Source organism: Varroa destructor, unplaced genomic scaffold (assembly GCF_002443255.2).
Source record: "Varroa destructor unplaced genomic scaffold, Vdes_3.0 BEIS01000005.1, whole genome shotgun sequence".
Taxonomy (NCBI): domain Eukaryota; kingdom Metazoa; phylum Arthropoda; class Arachnida; order Mesostigmata; family Varroidae; genus Varroa; species Varroa destructor.
In genome coordinates this window covers 24,882,766-24,901,521 of record NW_019211458.1, presented here as the reverse complement: position 1 = coordinate 24,901,521, position 18,756 = coordinate 24,882,766, and the positions used below count along the sequence as shown (strand labels likewise).

Below are 18,756 nucleotides of genomic sequence, written 5' to 3'. Positions count from 1 at the left end.
TCGTATAACATAATAGTATGTTACAGTTTTATGTTTTAATAATATGTAATAATAACTTATGTTTAACGGTCAATACAAAATAGTCTTTCGGTTGCTCGATAGAGCCTGGATAATTCTCAGATACCTTTATCTATGTCATGGCCAGACCATTGTAGTGCTGCGTCTATTAGTAGGTACTTTAAGTCCTTGTATTGCTGGTATAATATACTGTAGCTAGCTAAGCAGGGTGGTATTTAGACAAACAGTACCCTTGACTACGGAATGGAAGAGCCTACAAGAAAATAATAGAACTTACTAGGCGTGCGCGTTTAAATGGCTTACACTAAGGGTGCTAAGGAGGACTAATATCAGAATAGTATTGTCCTGTATGCTACCTTACAGGCATACAACAGTATCAACAATTCCAAGATAAATCCAGAAGCGTTCCAAACTGGTGTAGGGCTTCCGTTGTAATAAGCAGAAATTAGCGATTAATCTGTTGCACAGAATTACTTCCGACTAATATCTGCATTGGTCTATTTTGTAACAAATGCATCATAGACGTCCTTAAAGCAACTTCTTTTAGATTTGATCTGAGGATGTACATTAACAGATACGCATTCCACATTTGGGTTTGTGTTTTTTTTTAAATCATCATCATAACAACTCATAATATATAGTTCAGGGTTAAATTAAAATAAAAACAGCCAAGGCAAGAGTATGAACGAGTCGGAACCCACCAAGCAGCACTGGGTTCAGACTAGGATTGAATGCCAGCTTTGAATCTTTACTTTGCCAAAAGGAGTCCAAAGATAGTGACAGAGGTTCAAGAATGATATAATTAAATATTGAATATTTAGTATTTTATTAATAAACAATGTTATCAATATACAGTTTTATATTGCATATTATTCGTATTTCATTTAGTCGCTCGTACCTTTCTTGCACGTTGTGCAGGCTCTTCACAGACACTTGCAAACTTACGACACAAATGCCCTATAATATAGTGCGTCGTATGGTATGTAAACAAACAAGGTTTAGATCCAGTATGGTACGCAAACAATTCTAATTAACCTTTTGCGTTACCTGTCAGCGTTCAAAGCTAGTAGTGACATTACACAATGTATGGTTACATATATCTTGCGCAGTGGCGTGTCAAACACGATTCCATCTATCTCATGTTTTTTTATACTTGCAAAGGTCCGCTTTCTATCACGTAGCGCAACGTAGCCTGTTTCACATATAGTTGGACTGCAGCTACTCTGAAATAGTGATTTCGATGAGCATAATGTGTAAATATCCTACTGCATTTTGATGGTAAGCCGTAACGCATCGCTCTGGTCATAGGGAGCGTTGAATAACAATAATGGATTGGAGCAAGACACGACCTTGCTGCAACTGAAACAGAGGCGATTACGATATCTTTAGTTAATTGTAATGAATAGCAATAATAAGAAATATTAACCGTTTGAAGGCAGTAAAGTCACCAAACAAGCACCTGCCTTGTTTTTTTACAAAAAGATTAATATCAAATTGGTCAATAATCTCGTAAAAATAAAGGAAAACTATCAAAGAAAGTTCAAAGAAAGAAACAGAAATAATTATTTGTCCCGAATTTACTTTTTGCATTGCATATTATTGTTTCTCATATCATTATTTTAGTTTTTGTGTGGGAAGGCTTTATAAAAATACATTTGTAATAAGCCGAAGGTTAAAAAATACTATTCTCGTTCCGTGAACTAAGACATTTTCGTTGCACTAATAGATCAAAAAGTAGACTAATCCAACAACGGTACAGTCAGCACTTCGTTAGAGTGAATATAGGAACGTAATGTAACATTATTTATACCGAACGTATATACAAAGCTATAGAATGAGTTCACTGACAAGTAGCATAGTTGTGAAGCTTAATTTTACTATTGGGTTAGGTACGATAGCTTGGTGATTACAAAGGGTTCTCATTTCATTCTTACTTTTTGACTTTACTAGCAGAAGGCAGAAGTTCATGAATCATATACATAAATGTGTGGTGTATGCCTTTTCACTGCAGTATACGAATTGATCGGGCTGTGTCGAAGAAGTCGGTAATGCGAAGTCGCCAGATGTCACCGATAGCCGGACGGATATGACGGCACAATTCGTGTTGAATTAATTGACTTTGTCGCTGATTTATAGCGTTTGTTTTCCAACAAAGATATGAACAGCTCGTCCTACGGTTTCGACATTGCTGAAACCTGTGCCATTTTCAACAAATAAGCATAAGCAAATAGAGTGGCGCGTCCGACATCTTCCTTCACAACATTTGTTGACATGAAGTGCTGCTAAGGAACATCCGTAACGGAACGTAGGTTTAATCACTGCTGATTATATCTGTTATTTGTTATATATGCAAAGCGATTCTTGAAAGATTCTGTGTTATTATGTCACGAGAAAATCATACAGTGCTAGACGATAAACACCCGATCTACTGCCTGTCTATGGTATATATTGATTTCAGACATCATCGTGAATTAGCGATTAGTGGCTAGACATCGGTTATGGTATCTCAAAGTAGGCAGAAATCCGAGCAACAATGAGCGATTATTTTGCGGCTGAGAGCGTACAGCGACTTCCTTGACAACTATTAATTGGCGGTTCCATCCAGACGATACAATAAGCATTTGCAAAGGGCCTAGTCTAAGAGCACTTGACTGGTAAATGAATTTGTCCGTTCAAAAAACAAATTCTATGGGTTCTCTTTAATTAGCTTTGTTGATTGCTTTTGCGAACATCTGCCTGTCAGACTGTCAAAGAGACCAACCTGGGCTCAAAACGCCGATTAAGCATACTACTTTATGTCACCCAAGTCGTCTAAGCGAAAATACTTGAATCAAGCAGATAGTTTCTTCGCACACTTCGTTCAACACCGTTTTTCCTTGTTCCGAGTTCCTCTACATACAAAAAATAATACAACTACTACTGATTGCACCTTCCTCTGGTGCGTATCTTACCCCGTCGATTGGGCTGTTTTCGTTCCAAGCATTGTCATTGCCTTTAGCTAGTGTACAGTTAACCCAACACTCGCGTTGTAGGAAAGAAAAAGTACAATGGTGACTTGACTAGCTATCTCCTCAGGTATGCATTGGATATCTACTGTCGTTGCTCTAAAGGCACAAAAGTACTGGAGGATGAACGGTATTGAAGCTAATAGCGAAGTGACACATCAGCAGCCAAATAAATATATCGAGGCGATCTAAGTATCTTGGAAAAATTCTTCTTTTATCAAAAAAATAACCACATGTTCCTTGTACTCATAAGAGCATAAATCAACATGATATTGTTTTCATTGAAGTTCATGAAATCAGACGTATATTAGTTGTTTTTTCAAGCTTTTTGTGATACCGTCGTTCAGCAACAACATTAGTCGTTATGACTGTGCAGTGGTAACATTTTTGGCAACGGTCTATCGAACCTAAAGCCAACCTGCGTTAGGAGTAAGCTTTCTACGTTTCTGCACTGAGCTCCCACTGTGACTAGATGTACCTATTTGCCAAGCAAAAGCCAATGGCTCCAGGCCTGGTTCTTGGCCGCGTCGGTGCGTGCTGTGTTGATTTGTCTGCATAGAGCCGATACTGTGCTAGAGAAAACTTGATGACTGCGTACGGAAAAACAAGACATTTATCTCCAAGAGCTTAAGCAACCGAAATAGGTACTGTGACAAGTTTGGTGATGCTATGGTGACAGGAAGCAGGTATCTATCAAATATAGGATACGGCGCCGTATCGCTGTGTTATGTCAATTTAGCAGATTGCTTTCTTTTTCGGTAATACTTTGCATTTTAGCTATTAGCAGTGTCAACAAAAGTTCAGAGTATAAAACATTAGTATTTCTGTCATCTCTTATGTTGCTAAACGCTGTGCAATGCATTTTTGGTAGCAGGATACAGCCAAACAGACTTCATCGCATCAGTAAATGAAAAAGTAGCAGTTAAAAAAAAAGTTAGGGGAGGGAAGAAATCAATGATCATAGCTTCATCTGCCGTGCACAGACCAACTTGTTGTTGTTCCAGTTCATTAAAAATTTACGGAGAGCAGTATTGCTTCGTTATAGTTTGCCTGCTGTGCTAAAGTATTATAATTTGAGACCTTTTTGGGTATGGCAAGATTCCTCACGAAGGTTTCACTTTAAATTCTTAAAGCTTCATATTGTAACGCATACAACTATTAGCCAAAGCTAATAAATGAAAAGGATAAATAATTAACATGAAAGATGGTCGGCGTTTCCAAGTGCTTGTGATGTATTAGGAAGCGGCAAGTAACTCTCATTCGAACAAATTCATTCAAATTCTGGTTGTGAAGTGTATGTAAAATAGCTATCAATCCATAGTAAATACTAATAACGTTTTGCTAGAAAAACAAATTGCCTGTTATAATCTCTTTTTGATAGGTATACTAAACCTGAAATCCGGGGTGGCATCTTCATAGAAAACCAACGTGGCAGGGAAGATGTCTGGTGCCGCTCCAGCGTATTATTAGAAATTTAGAGAATAAGTTCTATTTATTGTTTAATAAAAGGCGATGGCTTCACATTCCACTACTAAAAACGAACGAACTGAAATAGGGTTTACGTTTTTGAATCTGATTTACCGATTTTCTGTTTATCATAAACGAACTGTAAGGTAAGGCCCTTAACTACGGCTTCTTTTGACCCACTGTCATTTGTTCAGGAAGCTTCTGTATGCATATCAATATTTTCAATATAAATTTTTTTCTAAGCATCTCCGATGAGAATACTTCTGTTATCTACTGGGACTATACATAGATCACTGTATATATATGATATCATATAAAGGAAAAATCGAAGAGAAGCTTAATTGTACTATGGATTAATTATGCTGCAAGTTTATCTGAAACATAGTCCAAACATCGAACTTCATGTTTTATAGAATTTAATAAATTAGAGGAATTGTTTTCGGGTAACAGATAATATTGTTTTCTAATCGAAAAGTGTCTTATATTTGTTGTATTTTTAGAATGAACAGATATTGTGCCTCTTCTGGCATGCACACGCCTCTTTTATGGTTTCTGTAAACCAGCATCGGTGTTCAGACCGAGAACCGTGATGTGAGCCACTATTAAGCTCTTTTTTAAACCCAGAATTTAATTGAATTTCGAACGTAAATATAAATGTTCTCGTGACAAGCTTTTGATAATTATATATGTCGCAGTATCATTTTCTGGTAATAATTCGTTAGCAGTGCTCTATAGAGTGTGGGCACCCAACCGGACGCCCAGTTCTTCTCTAATCTCATTATCGTACGAGTGAAGCTTAGCCCACTATTCGTTTCATAGGAGACAATTGCCAAGATGAGTGAGCAAAATATTGATGCTATTTCGAGTAAATGAAAGTAGGTGTCAACCCGAGCCGCATATTATGTCTTAATAGCAGGAAAACATTGAACAGCTCATAGTTCAATAAAGCTGCCCTAAGCTTCCGCTGCTGCGTCCAGGTAAAAAGTAACAAATAATTACAGTTTAACGTGGAGATATATGCTTTACTTCTGGCTATAAAGTGTAAAGAAAGAATATATGTGCTTAAGTTTCGTTAATTTAATAATAATTAATTATTAAATAATAACTAAACATAATTAACCTTTCGTTAATAATGCGTTTACACTAACCACCTTGCCCAGATCATCCATTGTGACAAATCAAAGCACAAAAGCGATGCCGACTGGTGCAGAAGGTAAGTTTTTTGAATGAAATTATAGCGGCTCTTGAGATGATATCAGTGCTTTTGAACTCGCCGCAGGTCACCAGCTATGGTCCCACCTATAGCTTATACCGACTGTATGACAGATTAGCAAATTATTGACTAATAATCATTTAGAGATCAAGTTGTTAGCAACCGTCTTACACTACTTGTCGTACTACTCTTGAAGTCTTGCTTCTGAGCATTCTACTGCGCGTTTCTCGAAATCTCTTTTTAAAGTATCAAAGCTGTAATATCAATCAAACGAATATTGTTTTCTTTGTTATTACACTTTTCCAAGATAAAAAATCGCCTGAAATATTCAGTGGCATATAGTATAGAAATACGTTCACCGAACAAACACTGGCCACAAATATATTGCTCCATTAGGATAATCAAAACAAATTAAAAAAAACAGTTTTTTCTTATTTTCTAATGATCATTACATTCAGTCATTTCTGATGAAAATAATCCGGCAGGGGTAGTCGATCAAGCATCACTAACCACATAAAGAGGTGTAATTGAATGAACAAGCATCTTTAGTTGCAAACACCCACATATTCATCAAATATTATCGCAGTATTTAGTTGTGAATCTAATTGCGTAATTTATTCGCATTATTAGAAACATATATACCAGGTGAAACAACCGTATTGATCTTATTAAAAAAGAAATCCTCTAGGACAGCAAAATCCGTCGAGCTGAAACATCAGTTGCATAGCAGAGTTTCATGCCTAGTAGTGCCGTTAGAAATTGCTCCAAATAGATGGCTACGTTTAGTACGCGTACAGTTGTCTGGTTTTAAATTTAGACTACTAAGTGTTTATCGGGCACCTACAAATTAAAACTGTTAAGACCAGTTGTATAGGTTTCAAGTCATTAACTACGCTGAGTCGGGAGCCCGCCTGTTCATATATATATATACGTTGTCAAGAACGATGATGACATGGGGTCCGTTTTGAATTACCCATTACTTAGAGCAAACAAACTTTGCGCTTTAAATAACATTTAAAAACCCATTAAATGCTTTTGACATCTGTAGCACCATGTCACTCGGGAATTGTGGGTTAAGTCGGAAAGAATCGTATGCTCTAATACCCAACGCTCGGTGTAAGAAAAAAAATGTGTGTGGAAAATTTGCCCATGATTTTGTCCAAATAAAATAAAATAATCAATAAACAGTTGTACCAAGATATGATAAGCAAAACAGTGGTTTAAAAATATAATAATTGTCATGTATGATCTCATATTATTGAAGCTGTTCATGTTGAACTAAGAGGAATTCTGAAAGAAGCGTGAAAGCAAATTAATAGAAAAACATCTTTAGAGCATAATCAGCTGGTACCGGTCAGATGATTGTCTGTTTTTATTTTCAAATTCGCTAAATTTTGTGATTGAAACATCACAGCTAATGCGCAAAGAAAGCCAAATATAATTATGGAATTAAACGTAAGATTTGACTATACCCCACATATATATATATATATATATATATATATTTTTTTTTTTTAACAAGATCAGACAAGTGTCAAGCTTTGCCTGCTTATGTTAATGCTGGCCTTTGTCCTAAACGTTATACTGGAGCATCAACTGGTGACTGAAATCCGAGATTGTTGAATCAAAAATCCGATCAAACCAAAAAAACTAGCTAAGAACCGTTGCTGCTAAATTACAGGAAATTTGTTAAGATTGAGTCCGATTCTTAGCGTTTGTCTAGGAGCAGTACAACATTCCTCGCATAAACGAAGCAAATTGTGTACCATATTGAGCATATATTGTTACGTAGTCCACTAATATGTTAAAAGCGAAAACACTTATGTGTTTACGTTGTATATAAACAGGCCAGAAGCAAAAACCTGGATTATGGAAAATCTCGTATCAATATTATTTAAGATTTGCGTATTAAGTTATCTCAGTCGGATGACGAAATTTACAACCCTGATAGGTCGTGGAGTGTATAGAAGCCCAACGCAGCTGATTTGCAAATGAAAGCAACAGGCTGGCGTAATAATTCAGGTACTTTTGTGGCCGAGGTTTAGTTCAACAACTCACACGCAAATGGATATAAAAAGAAGTACTTATTAATTTTTTTTCGCGTTATGGTTTTAGCCAAGCGCAGAAGGGACCCTTTCGAGCGGTTTCTCAATATGAGGATATTTAAAAACAAGTCGACGCCTGGCCGTCAGCGCTCGAGAGCATTTGATTGTGGATATTTCACGGAAACTTACATTACTTTCATAGTAAAAACATATCCTCCATAGCTTCCCGCATCCTTCTTTCTGTAGCTGATTTACTTTTTAAGGGGAAACAGCTTGGCAAACAGGTCAAACAAACTAAACATATAATTTCCAACGAGCAGCCTTGGGAAACGCAACGTAAAACAAATAAAACTAAATCTACCCCATATAAACATACCTACCGAAATAATGTACAAGAATTCTGTGTAGGTTTCAACAAATTAACAGTGATTCAGGTTCTAGCATTCGAACTTGCCGGGAAAGATACGTTGTATTTGAAAATAGAGTAGGGCCAACGTCGGAGCTCAAAGGATATCTATCTCTAAAATAACTGTAAAAACAATAGATTGGTCGTTCGAATGAATATGAACAGACCCAGGTCATCTTAATGAGAATAGAAACTTCTTTCGCATAGAAATATGGACATTCAATTAGCATACGTAGTCATGTATCCCAACTTAGTGTATATTACTGTGTAAGAATCTCAACATTTAAAATATCCCATTTGCTGAGAAGGTTCCGGCTACTTCTAAAACATGAGTCACTATTTACCAGACGAATCGCGAATAGTAACAGGAATATTTTAAACAAAAATATCCCTGTTACTATTCTTTATTATTACTTATTTCCTTTAGTTAAAATAAGTAGTTGCCTAACGCGATTTTCACTAACGAGCGTTTACAGAGCTTATATTCGAGTGAATTGAAATTGCGACATCTTCATTTCGTGACGGTTCAAAATGTTGAGACGTTTAGCGGAATTTCACGTGACGGTCGCCGTTGTTTCGATACTCGTTGTCACCCTACTGCCGTTCTTACCTGTACCCCTTGATTTCGAGCCGGAAGCCTACAAGTGAGTTGCTCTTCTTTCGTTTTACGTGGCAGTCATGCAACCGACAATTATTGGGGTTTATAAGGATTCATTGAAATCTTACTTGAGCACCAGTATATTTGCATATTTCGTAAGGGCGGTAGAGCGCGAACCGATTTACGTATGTGGTTTCGTTGATTTGACTCTTTAGCGTAACTCTACCGAAGTTTGAAGGCCCGCTTGCCCCAAACGATTTTCTGGATCACGCAAAAATTCTTTTCCATCATCAGCTGCGAGGCCCGGAGTCCTTTGCTGTTAAGGATGGCCTGATCTACACTGGAACTCAATTCGGGCACATTTACCAGATTGACCCAGTGAAAGAAACTATAACCAAGGTATCCATACGTGGTATCTGCATAATTTAAAATCTTAATGGATGGGTCGGTCTAACTTACTAACTTAGACTTACAATTCATCTCTGAATAAAATACGTACGCACGCGTGCACAAGTTCGAAGCGCAATTCTCGGCAGTGAGCTTATGTGCACATACAGTTGATTTTAATCGCATAACTAGCCAGTAGCAGAGGTTTGTAAACGTCTTCTGTGCTGTATTACTTTGCCAAGGGCAGGTTGCCAATACAGGCAGTGACTGCGAGGGCCTTCATGATGAGGAAAGATGTGGGCGTGTATTGGGGCTCCGTTTCGCCCCCAGTGGGGAATTGTATGCAACGGATGCCTACAAAGGATTGGTAAAGATCGATGTTAAGACAGGTTAGTTTGTATTTCGATTGAGATGGTCATTGAGAACTAACGTTGTGTCAAGGAATTTCTATTAAGTGAGCTCTACATAAAAAAGTCGTGCGAACAAGCGTCAAACTAATAGTTAATTAAGATCTACTTTTTAAATTTTTGTCGACAGGTAAAGTCAACGTTCTTGTAAAAGTCGGCGAGTATGTAGGGTCATCAAAACTTTTGTTTCCTGATGACTTGGACATTGACGATGATGGAGTTATCTACTATTCGCAGGCCAGCACACGCTGGGGACTCCATCAGATCGTATACATCATAATGGAGCACGATAACACTGGAAGGTAGACAACATGGGACGATAGCACTTCAATCTACTGCAACATATTCTTAGTTCGTGGACTGTTGTTTTATATATTTTCATATATTTTTAGTTTAAATTATTCGATATTTCGTTTCTGGAGATAACCTTTGTCATTCATATCGTTAGAAAGTGGATATTGATTTCGTATTTTGTGATTATTTTTTTACAGGATTTTGACGTACGATACCAAGACAAAAAGAAGCGATGTTCTTAAAGAGAATTTATACTTTCCCAACGGCCTTCAGCTTTCAAAAGATCGCACCGCCCTTCTCTTTTCGGAGCTACTATCCAAGCATGTCATGAAATACGAGCTCGAGGGTCCGAACAAGGGTTAGTTAAATTTACACGAATACGAAAGGTTCTCGCTCGTAGGTGGCGAATGATGAATCGAATAATGGACAATAGTGACCTAGATATAGAACAGATCATATGACCACTAACATTTTAAGATAGCTCTTTATTTAAACTAGAGTGGGTTTTTATTCTACCGAATTACTCTGGACATTAGTAGGTGATCAGTGATGCAACTATGTACTTAGAGCTAATATAGATAAATTTATATATGACTATTTCAACTCAACATTAATAAAAAGAAATGACTGAAAAGAGCATATGCTATAACTTACGCTACCATGCTATGGACATTTTTAGCAAATGGCGTGGAGCACATTGATTACTAAGAGCACCACACTGAGATATTTACCGAAAAGTCGGTTTACTTTTGCACAGGTAAGGTCTCCGTCTTCTCTGAAAACTTACCTGGTGATTGTGATAATATTCGCTTGACCAATCGTGGTACGTACTGGGTGGCCATTGGTGTTGCACGATCTGCTGACAACCCCACGATTTTGGACTCAATCGCGCCGTTTCCTCTCATTGCGAAGACTATAATGCGTTTTTGTTGGCTATTGGGGCAAGCTTTGGAATCGCTGAACAAATTCATCAAGTACGACACAATTCGGGATCTTAGCGCCGATGTAGGTTTTGTTTTTGTAATGCTTCGTAAAACAGATTTGATTTTCTATTTTTATATACACAGATAAAAATTAGACTATAAGGGTAGCGCGGGTTGTAATTCGTTCATGCATTTTGTACTGCCTTCGCTAACTTTGCAGTTTACACACGGCAAGATTTTGTTGAAGATGGCGCGTGAAGGTGGTGTCATTGTTGAGCTCGGAGACAATGGCCAAATATTGCGAAGTCTTCATTCGTCTAACTACACACTTTTTTCTGAAGTTATGGAATATGACAAGAATCTCTACATTGGATCATTTATTAAGCCGTATCTCCTTCGAGTACCTGTGCCTTCATCGTGAGCTTACGATGAAGACAATAGATTTCTTCGCCTGTTAGACCTTCTTAAGCCACCATGTGGAATCCGAAAGAGGCCGGCCAGAATTTAGTGTATTACATTCCAGATACATAAGGCTCACTCAATGGGATTGCTTTTTGGAATGGAGGAGGGGAATGTATCAATAGGGATGAGGGAATGTTAGTGACGCGATGCAATTGTTACACTAAATTTTTGCTAGAACTGTGTACTTCTTAAGGTTCAGCGAGAAGTATCTATCTGGAATATCGTTTTTTTAATGTATTTCTGAGCCTAATGTAAATACAATAAAATCGGGTAAAATGTGTAACTGCTTCATCTTATTACCTGTAATAAATATTTATCTAGTTAGTGCGGGGGGTCTATCGATTCACCTAAATATGAACAATTTTTATCAGATGCTTATAGGGAGCTAAAACATTTACTAATAAAATCCTGCTAGAAGTCAAACAAATAATAACAAAAAAAGCAAGAAAATTTAAATATTAATAAGTATTGTCGGAATTTCTTTTGTAAAACACGTTACAGGTGTTAATACTAGTTCAAGATGCCGTAAATGACGTTAAATCTCTACAGCCACATTTGATTATCGTAAACCGGCCGCAATGTCCTTTTTGAGATCGTAACAAATTGGCGAGGATAGTACTGTACTAGCTACCAGTTTTCCTTACCGTGAGTTTCAGCTTGCCTCATGGTATAATTATTATTATTATTATTATTATGTGGAATAATTAATGCTTCAAGGGTGATCGCATTGTATTCTATTAAGAGGATCTAGTAAGTATTTTAGAAGAATTTGATGGTTTAGGCTTCTGAAGAGATAAATTACATGCGTATAATGCCCGAATGAGGTCGTGCTCCGTCCGAGTGTAAAAGTACAGGTAACGCACCAAAAACTACAAAGAAGTATTTCGAAAATGTTCTGTATAAACCACTGATTCATTGTAATCTATAGAATAGCTAAGTAAAGTCACTGGCAATTATAAAGACCCAAACTGTTTCGATAATTAGTTGTGTATTTTATACAATGGAAACTACGTTCGATTTTTCCAAAGACATTTTGTTCTGCAAAAATGTTCAACTAAATTTAGGTTTTTCTCGGACAATAACGGAGCGACAAACACTAATAAGCTGCTTATATGCGACAATATACGCCGAGTCATCCTAGCTTATTCTTAGCTTAGGATTATTGTACTATTCAACAGCGCATAAATCAAACAACGTTACCTATATATTTGTCTCAAAAAATTTAAAACGCAGCCAAATTATTCAGTAATTTATTACAAATAACAATCAAAAATCAATTATACATTTAACATATTTAATGCATTGGTGGAAAAAAGAAATTCCCACCACCGTTTTCTCCTGGTTTTCAGTCATCCTCAGCTATATCATTCAACTCACCCCATCCAGCCTATCCCCTCTTGAACCCACAAACCTGTTCCCCCCATCAGCTTCACCATCATCCATTATCCGATGCAATTTACCTGTTATACCATCATTGTATATATTCCACTGTTATGGTCGAAATGTTACTACGTTTTTACTTTATTTTTTCACGCATTCTTTTCGGCATCGTTTCCTCATATTTTTCTCTTCACTTTTTTTCAGCTACTGCCAGATGTCTCAATAGATCTTTCAATCCATCACTTCCATTCGATAGTCACCATACTCGTCATTGTCATTTTTATTCCCTTTTTCGTTTTCCTATATGCATGTGGTCGCGTACTTGCGATGCACGCGCTTACGTGTTATTTACTATTCAACCGCTGGCGTCGTTTCTTTCACGTATTTAAACCATACTTTTTCATAATATACCGTAAAAGTAAGCGGGAAGTATGTGTAACCTACCCGCGCTCGTTACCATTCCCTCCCCCTCATCTATTTCATTGTTAGCTTTGCTTCTCTCTACGCATAATGTGACTTTTAAGACTTTGTTATTTGTATTTGTATGATGCGCTTGTATTAGTTCTAGCATGTAATACTCTCTTTGTTAATGAAAGTGTTTTTGTTAAATTTTCACTATCTTTCTATATTTCATCTTTATTGTTGGTGTTCTTGTCGCTTTGTTAATCACGTTCCTTTGGGTCGTCAATCATAATAAAGAAATATAATCATCGTAATCATTTATTATCACTTTCTCAAATAAATAAAACAGTTCAGCGTTTACGGCTTTCTATCTTGCGCACAGGAGTTAACTGGGTTATGTAGCATTGGCCCAGTGCAACTCGCTGTAAAGCTTCTCGCATAACGCAGAGTAGAGCGATTCATTCTGGTCGCTCTAGAGGACAATCCCTACCGTATAAATGATCTAAGCGATCCTCTAAATATTACCGACTTAGAAAGCCGCAATTCGTGATTCTTTCCAATGTTAACAAAGCTGCTACAAACTTTCATTTTTACAGACGCTTTTAAATTTGTTTGCTGTCATTCATTATACATATAATGATCTAGTTTGTTCTCCATTGTGCCCCACGTCAATCTCTCGCTTCTTTTTCCTCCTTTTTTCACTCGTTCGCCTTTTACTAATTACTATTGTCATCATGTATTATTCAATATCAATTTTATTATTATTGTGTTAGACATAATTTCTCGCATTAGCTGCTACTGTTGCGCCCAGTAAACATCATCTCAAAAAGTTTATAAGCGGATCCCCGCTTATAAGAATATTCGTCAAGTTCAGTGATAAAAACATTTTTGCCTATTTGCATTTTATATTATTTGCACATCAGATTGGACGACAAATGTGCAACCATAGTTCCTGTATTTAACAAATTTCCATTTTAATCAAAAAAGAAATTTCTCCACTCCAGTACATTCCGTATATAGTATAGCGGGCGCTGTTTTTATATGTACGAATATTCAAAACCTGGAAACAGTCCGTTGGCGACGCTGCTGTTCAATTACGAATTGTTCAACGTTGAGATGATGTTTAAACAAGGCCAAAGCTACAACGTCAACGGCAAACGTCGTTGTCGTCCTAGTTTCTCATCCAGTTAGTGAAAACAGACACTCCTATCGCACTAACACTCTCTTACCGCAGTACATTTCCATTGATAGGGAAACAACCTCGCGCTCTTTTCTCTAGCATATTCAAAAACTGAATTTCATCACTGAATAGCGATACAATTGGATAGACTTACGGGAATAGATTCCCTCTATGTCGTTTATCTGTGTGGACACTGAGTACCCATTGTACCAATATCGGTATTAATCAATGTGACGTACTCTTTTGACGATTGAGTTACCATCATACTTCAGCTGATCTGCCGGAATGTAGCACGAGGCGGCATACGTTGTCTGTTCTTTCCTTATCTTTTCCTTACACACTAAGGTTTGCAACGTTTTCTATATTATTACAAGTGGTCCGCATTCACATCACGGGGTCCCGCCCATATCTCACAGTTCCTGGCTAAAACCTTTTTCATTACTTCATTGTTACTGTTACCGTCATCATTATTATTATTATCGAGAGTAATAATGTCATTATTATTCCTCCTCTTATTAACTAGTTTTTACAACATTTTCCCATTCCGTTCCAATGCTTACATTCAATGGCGTTTTAACATACATAGCAGTTATCTAGCTATCTAGTTTTGTCCTCAGTTATTTTCTATACATAGTACACTACTATTAATACTAATATAATAAAAAACAATGCTAAGTCGACAAAAATTTCAAATATATAGTAATAGCAATTATATAATTACAACTTAATATTACTAATATAATAATCGTTATCATCTTATGCACGGTGTAGTAATGAAGGGAATCGACCGACGCTCCTCCGCTAATAGGCGCTGATCATCATTCACGTCGCCAACGCTTAAGACAAATCCATGTTATTACTCCTCGCTCTTTCCGACATATGACTTCACCTTCTTTCGCTTTTCTATTATACCCACCTGTCTATTCTCGAAGTGTACATAACACGACATACTTCTAGCTATGCAACCATATTTGTATCATCCATATTCTATTATTATGTCCCATATTTCGGGAGTATTTTAGCGCTAATATTGTTCGTATTTTTGTTGTCGTTGTTGCTGTCCTGAGGTTTTCGACTCACTCCTTCATTCTAATCTGTTGTCAATAAAAAATACATTTTCTCGTATGTGAATCACGTAGCTCTCGCTTTGTTTGTGTATGTGTTTGCGCGACGCCCAGCAGAGAACCCAACAAAAAACCGCCCCTATCAAAATAGTAGTCTCATCTTTGATCATCCAATCTGTCAATCTATCACCCTCATCTCGTCCAGTAATATAATTTTTTCGCGTTTCTTCGATTCATTATTCATTATTTTCTATTATTTTCCTGCTACAAAATAAACCGAGTGAAAGTGAGCAACTAAGACTCGTCGTTATTTTCGCCTTCGGTATTATAATAGGACAGAAGACATTGATAACGGTAACATTGTTACCGTTATCAATATGTGCGCACCCTTTTCATCGTTGTCATCATTAGCTAATCAATATTGTTGTTCAATGTTTATCGTTTTGTTTCTGTTTTTATTTAGAATTGTCATTAGTATTTTTATACTTTCTTAACGACAGCGTTCTCGGAAAACGTCTTTACTTTTTTGTCACTTTTTTGTGAAAGAGCGCGACCTACGTACATGCATCCAGCCCAGAAATTACTTAAATCTCTGATCAAACAACAGCATTCACGTGAAACAGCACCAGCGTCAGCGCCAGGAAGTGTTGCGATAAAACGTTCCCACTTTGTGCTAGAGTTGTGGTTTTTCTTGTTGTCTTTTTTAATGTTGTTATAGTTTTTCTGACAACATGCATGCTCATTTTACCACTTTAGTTACCTGCGTACCTCCAAGGGAGGTATTCATACGCAACATGTTTCCTGAAATGTATGTTATTGTGTTGTAGGGAGTTCTTGGTGCGCAAGCACAAAATCTTCCACCAAAAAAATTTTGTTCTATGATTCAATGGGGGGAGGGCATTAGGGCGATTGTCCAACGGGTGACGGAAAAACGCTGTCTTTGTTCCCAAGTTTACGCTGAGCACGTTTCGAGGGGGGCAGATCAATTCATTGATTACTAAGTCTACAGAATCAAATGTTTAATACTACCGTACTCCCCACTGGAACATAGTTGTGACGACGATTCATCATACCGTCACAAACTCAGTAAGACTATCCTCTACATGTTGAAAAGTTTGCTTTCTAGGAGCTCAACATCCAGCGTATACTTCTATGCCCGTTTCTGTGTGTGCACCACCCAACAGCTGTCCGCTGTGTGGACAACGGATACCTGTAGCAGAGTGCGTCAGATTCGCGGAAGCTGGCATACTTGGTTCATAGAACTGGTACACAGTCTACATTGTATGCAATCTACACTATCCTTTGTCGAGATAGCTGCTCATAACCCCAGGTACAAAGTAATACCTGGTGGGTTGGCATAGCTTCGGCAAGATAGTCATCATCACACATGAAGAAACATTCGCATCCAACTTGGAACACGCTTATCTGTCGACAACTCTATGCCTACAGAGAATCTATTGGTCAAGTTTACCTCATCATAGTGTTGTTATATTGGTAGGCCTCAGTTATTTTAGCGGCCTAGGACTTTTGATTTCACAATCACACATTTATGGCATGTTCACAGACATCGCCATAGACATGCAAGCACTGGTGAGGGAGGATATTCTCACTGATCGGCGGAATAATTACTATTCGAAAAAAATCTTCCATGGACAGGTTAGCCCAATGCTACTCGTTATCTTCTGCTGTCTTCACTGCTTTGACTGATGCGAAATACCATCGCTATTACAGCTGCTGCCGGAAAGTGTCAAACAAACTTTAATTGCTCTACTGTAGCAAGCTAGCAGTGGAAATTGAAGTAGCTGGATTTAAATACGTTTACAGGAAACAGTCGCTGTTTGTCTGTTTATGAATGTGTGCCTGAACTGCAATGAGACATAGTAATGAAGAGCAAAATGTTAAGGCAAGCTCAACAGTTCTTCGGGCTTTTGCTTGCCATCTATTGTGTGACTTCGCATGTGTGTGTATCTGTATGTGCAAAGCATTTACAGGTCTTGTTAGGTTGAGGCAACGTGCATTTTCTATACACACCACACTACTCCGCTACTGCTGCTTCGACTTTTTGAATTGCTGTAGTACTGTACGTGACACCACGGACATCACTTCGTCCTAATTGTAGAGCAATAGTGATAATAATAGCAGTTATAACAGCCATTATTTCATTGGCATAATGATACAAGAGCAGCATTCTAGAATAGTTCAGTAGAATAGTTCTCTGTAGCTCTCTACCTGTCTCTCGAAATCTCTACCATTACCTCTTCATATTATTGTACCCTTGCGTAGTATTGCCACGTCAATATCTCTACCTCATTTTCTTTTTGTTATTATTCTAGTTTCGCCTCCTTCTCTATGGCAATATATCCTCGTCGTTTTAAAGTAGAAAGAAGAACGACGAACGGCGTGAACTCTGCAGTAAACTGTTGCTGCCGTTAACGATGGCGACCCATTGCAGGAGCTGGTGCCGTAACTGGGATTGCCGGCAGGATTCTTCGGGTCCCACCTGTTTCTCGAGGTGCAGATGCTGGTACTGTGTTTGACGTTGAAGCTGGTGCAGCTGCTGTTGCAACTTTTGCCGTTGCTACGGGCCTTGGCAGCATTGCCCTGTTGCTACTCCAAGCAGACGACATTATTAGCGAGCAGTCTGCTGTAATCGCCTCATTTTGTAAGTTGCTACTGCCGGGTCTTAGAATCGTTGTTGTTGCTGTTCCTGTTATTGTTGTAGTATTGGTTCTTTGCGAGAGTGTAACAGGGGGGCGAGCAGGGGGTTGGGCTGTTGGTAGAGGCGGACGCTGTGGGCGAGGAGGTGGTGTTCGTGTGTTGCTGGTCTTGTTCGAGGTTCGTAATAATGATGCCTGCTGTTGTGATTCCATTGTCGCGCCCGTTTTCATCGTCATAGTAGCGCTACTGGTAGCATTAGCAGGGAAAACGCTACTACTAATAATTGTAGCTGCGGCTGTTGAAATTATAGTTTCTGATGTCGTTTTTGCTCCAGCATCCTCCACGGCTGGCGGCTACCTTCTCTCGGTGAATAAGTAGAGATTGTTGGTAGCTGCCACTGCAAGAACATTATCACGAGGATGCCAAGCCGTATGAAGAATCTTCCGATTGAAGTCGAGGCAGTCGACTGTCAGCTCTTCCTTCTTACGTTTGCCAACACCTGTCGCCGTTGCGCAGACCCGTTTTGGCCGCAACAGAGTTCGAGGTTTGGCAATCTCCCGGGACGCCTCCAACGTGACGTCTCGCTTCGTGTTACGATCGAACACGCGGAAGAAGTTGTTGTATGAACCCGTCATTATGTAACTAAGGAAATGTATCCCAAAATCGTAAGCAGGATAAACAGAAACCAGAAAGAACGTTATTTTGGCGTCTTGTACACGAATCGACCCGAATGGAACTCGGGAGTCTAATTTTGCCTATTATACATGAAAGGACGAGGGTGAATGTACTCGCTTGCATTACCTATTTCTTTTTATAGCGATAGCACATACGTATATATGGTTTGATA

The 18,756-nt window shown here is 38.1% G+C and overlaps 2 protein-coding genes and 1 long non-coding RNA gene across 14 annotated transcripts in view; 1 reads left to right on the top strand and 2 right to left on the bottom strand.

Moving 5' to 3' along the window:
* Positions 1–825: 825 nt before the first annotated feature.
* On the bottom strand, positions 826–3,420 carry LOC111251400 (uncharacterized). 3 transcript variants are annotated; one of them, XR_002673748.2, is made up of 3 exons: positions 2,970–3,420; positions 1,953–2,297; positions 826–1,377 (listed from the first exon to the last, which is right to left on the bottom strand). It is a non-coding gene; the product is annotated as an uncharacterized LOC111251400 (long non-coding RNA). The 3 variants fall into 3 exon arrangements; XR_002673749.2 differs by having other exon boundaries at positions 1,953–2,213; XR_015328296.1 differs by lacking the exon at positions 1,953–2,297.
* Positions 3,421–3,508: 88 nt separating this feature from the next.
* On the top strand, positions 3,509–11,508 carry LOC111251397 (adipocyte plasma membrane-associated protein-like). Of its 4 annotated transcripts, none has more exons than XM_022807940.2 (8): positions 3,509–3,667; positions 8,631–8,798; positions 8,968–9,151; positions 9,387–9,528; positions 9,677–9,848; positions 10,038–10,198; positions 10,598–10,845; positions 10,984–11,508. In XM_022807940.2, exons 2-8 carry the CDS (start codon positions 8,686–8,688, stop codon positions 11,182–11,184), a joined length of 1,221 nt encoding a protein of 406 aa, XP_022663675.1. In that variant the 5' UTR covers positions 3,509–3,667; positions 8,631–8,685; the 3' UTR covers positions 11,185–11,508. The 4 variants fall into 4 exon arrangements, with proteins under 4 accessions (XP_022663675.1, XP_022663676.1, XP_086846203.1 ...); XM_022807941.2 differs by having other exon boundaries at positions 3,509–3,709; XM_086990077.1 differs by lacking the exon at positions 3,509–3,667 and adding an exon at positions 5,670–5,703 and having other exon boundaries at positions 8,702–8,798.
* A 953-nt stretch (positions 11,509–12,461) lies between these two features.
* The window catches only part of tws (protein phosphatase 2 regulatory subunit tws), a 54,696-nt gene continuing 48,401 nt past the window's right edge, over positions 12,462–18,756 (bottom strand). For all 7 annotated transcript variants that reach the window (XM_086990072.1, XM_086990073.1, XM_086990070.1 and 4 more), the window contains one exon: positions 12,462–18,551. In XM_086990072.1, coding sequence (XP_086846198.1) covers positions 18,263–18,551 — 289 coding nt within the window. In that variant the 3' untranslated portion in view covers positions 12,462–18,262. The remainder of the gene's footprint in view (positions 18,552–18,756) is intronic.

What these genes read in the sequence shown, in the direction of transcription:
- LOC111251397 (XM_086990077.1), top strand. An exon ending in GAGCACGATAACACTGGAAG is followed by an intron (nt 9,849 to 10,037) that starts GTAGACAACATG and finishes ATTTTTTTACAG; the next exon opens with GATTTTGACGTACGATACCA. An exon ending in TTCGGGATCTTAGCGCCGAT is followed by an intron (nt 10,846 to 10,983) that starts GTAGGTTTTGTT and finishes CTAACTTTGCAG; the next exon opens with TTTACACACGGCAAGATTTT.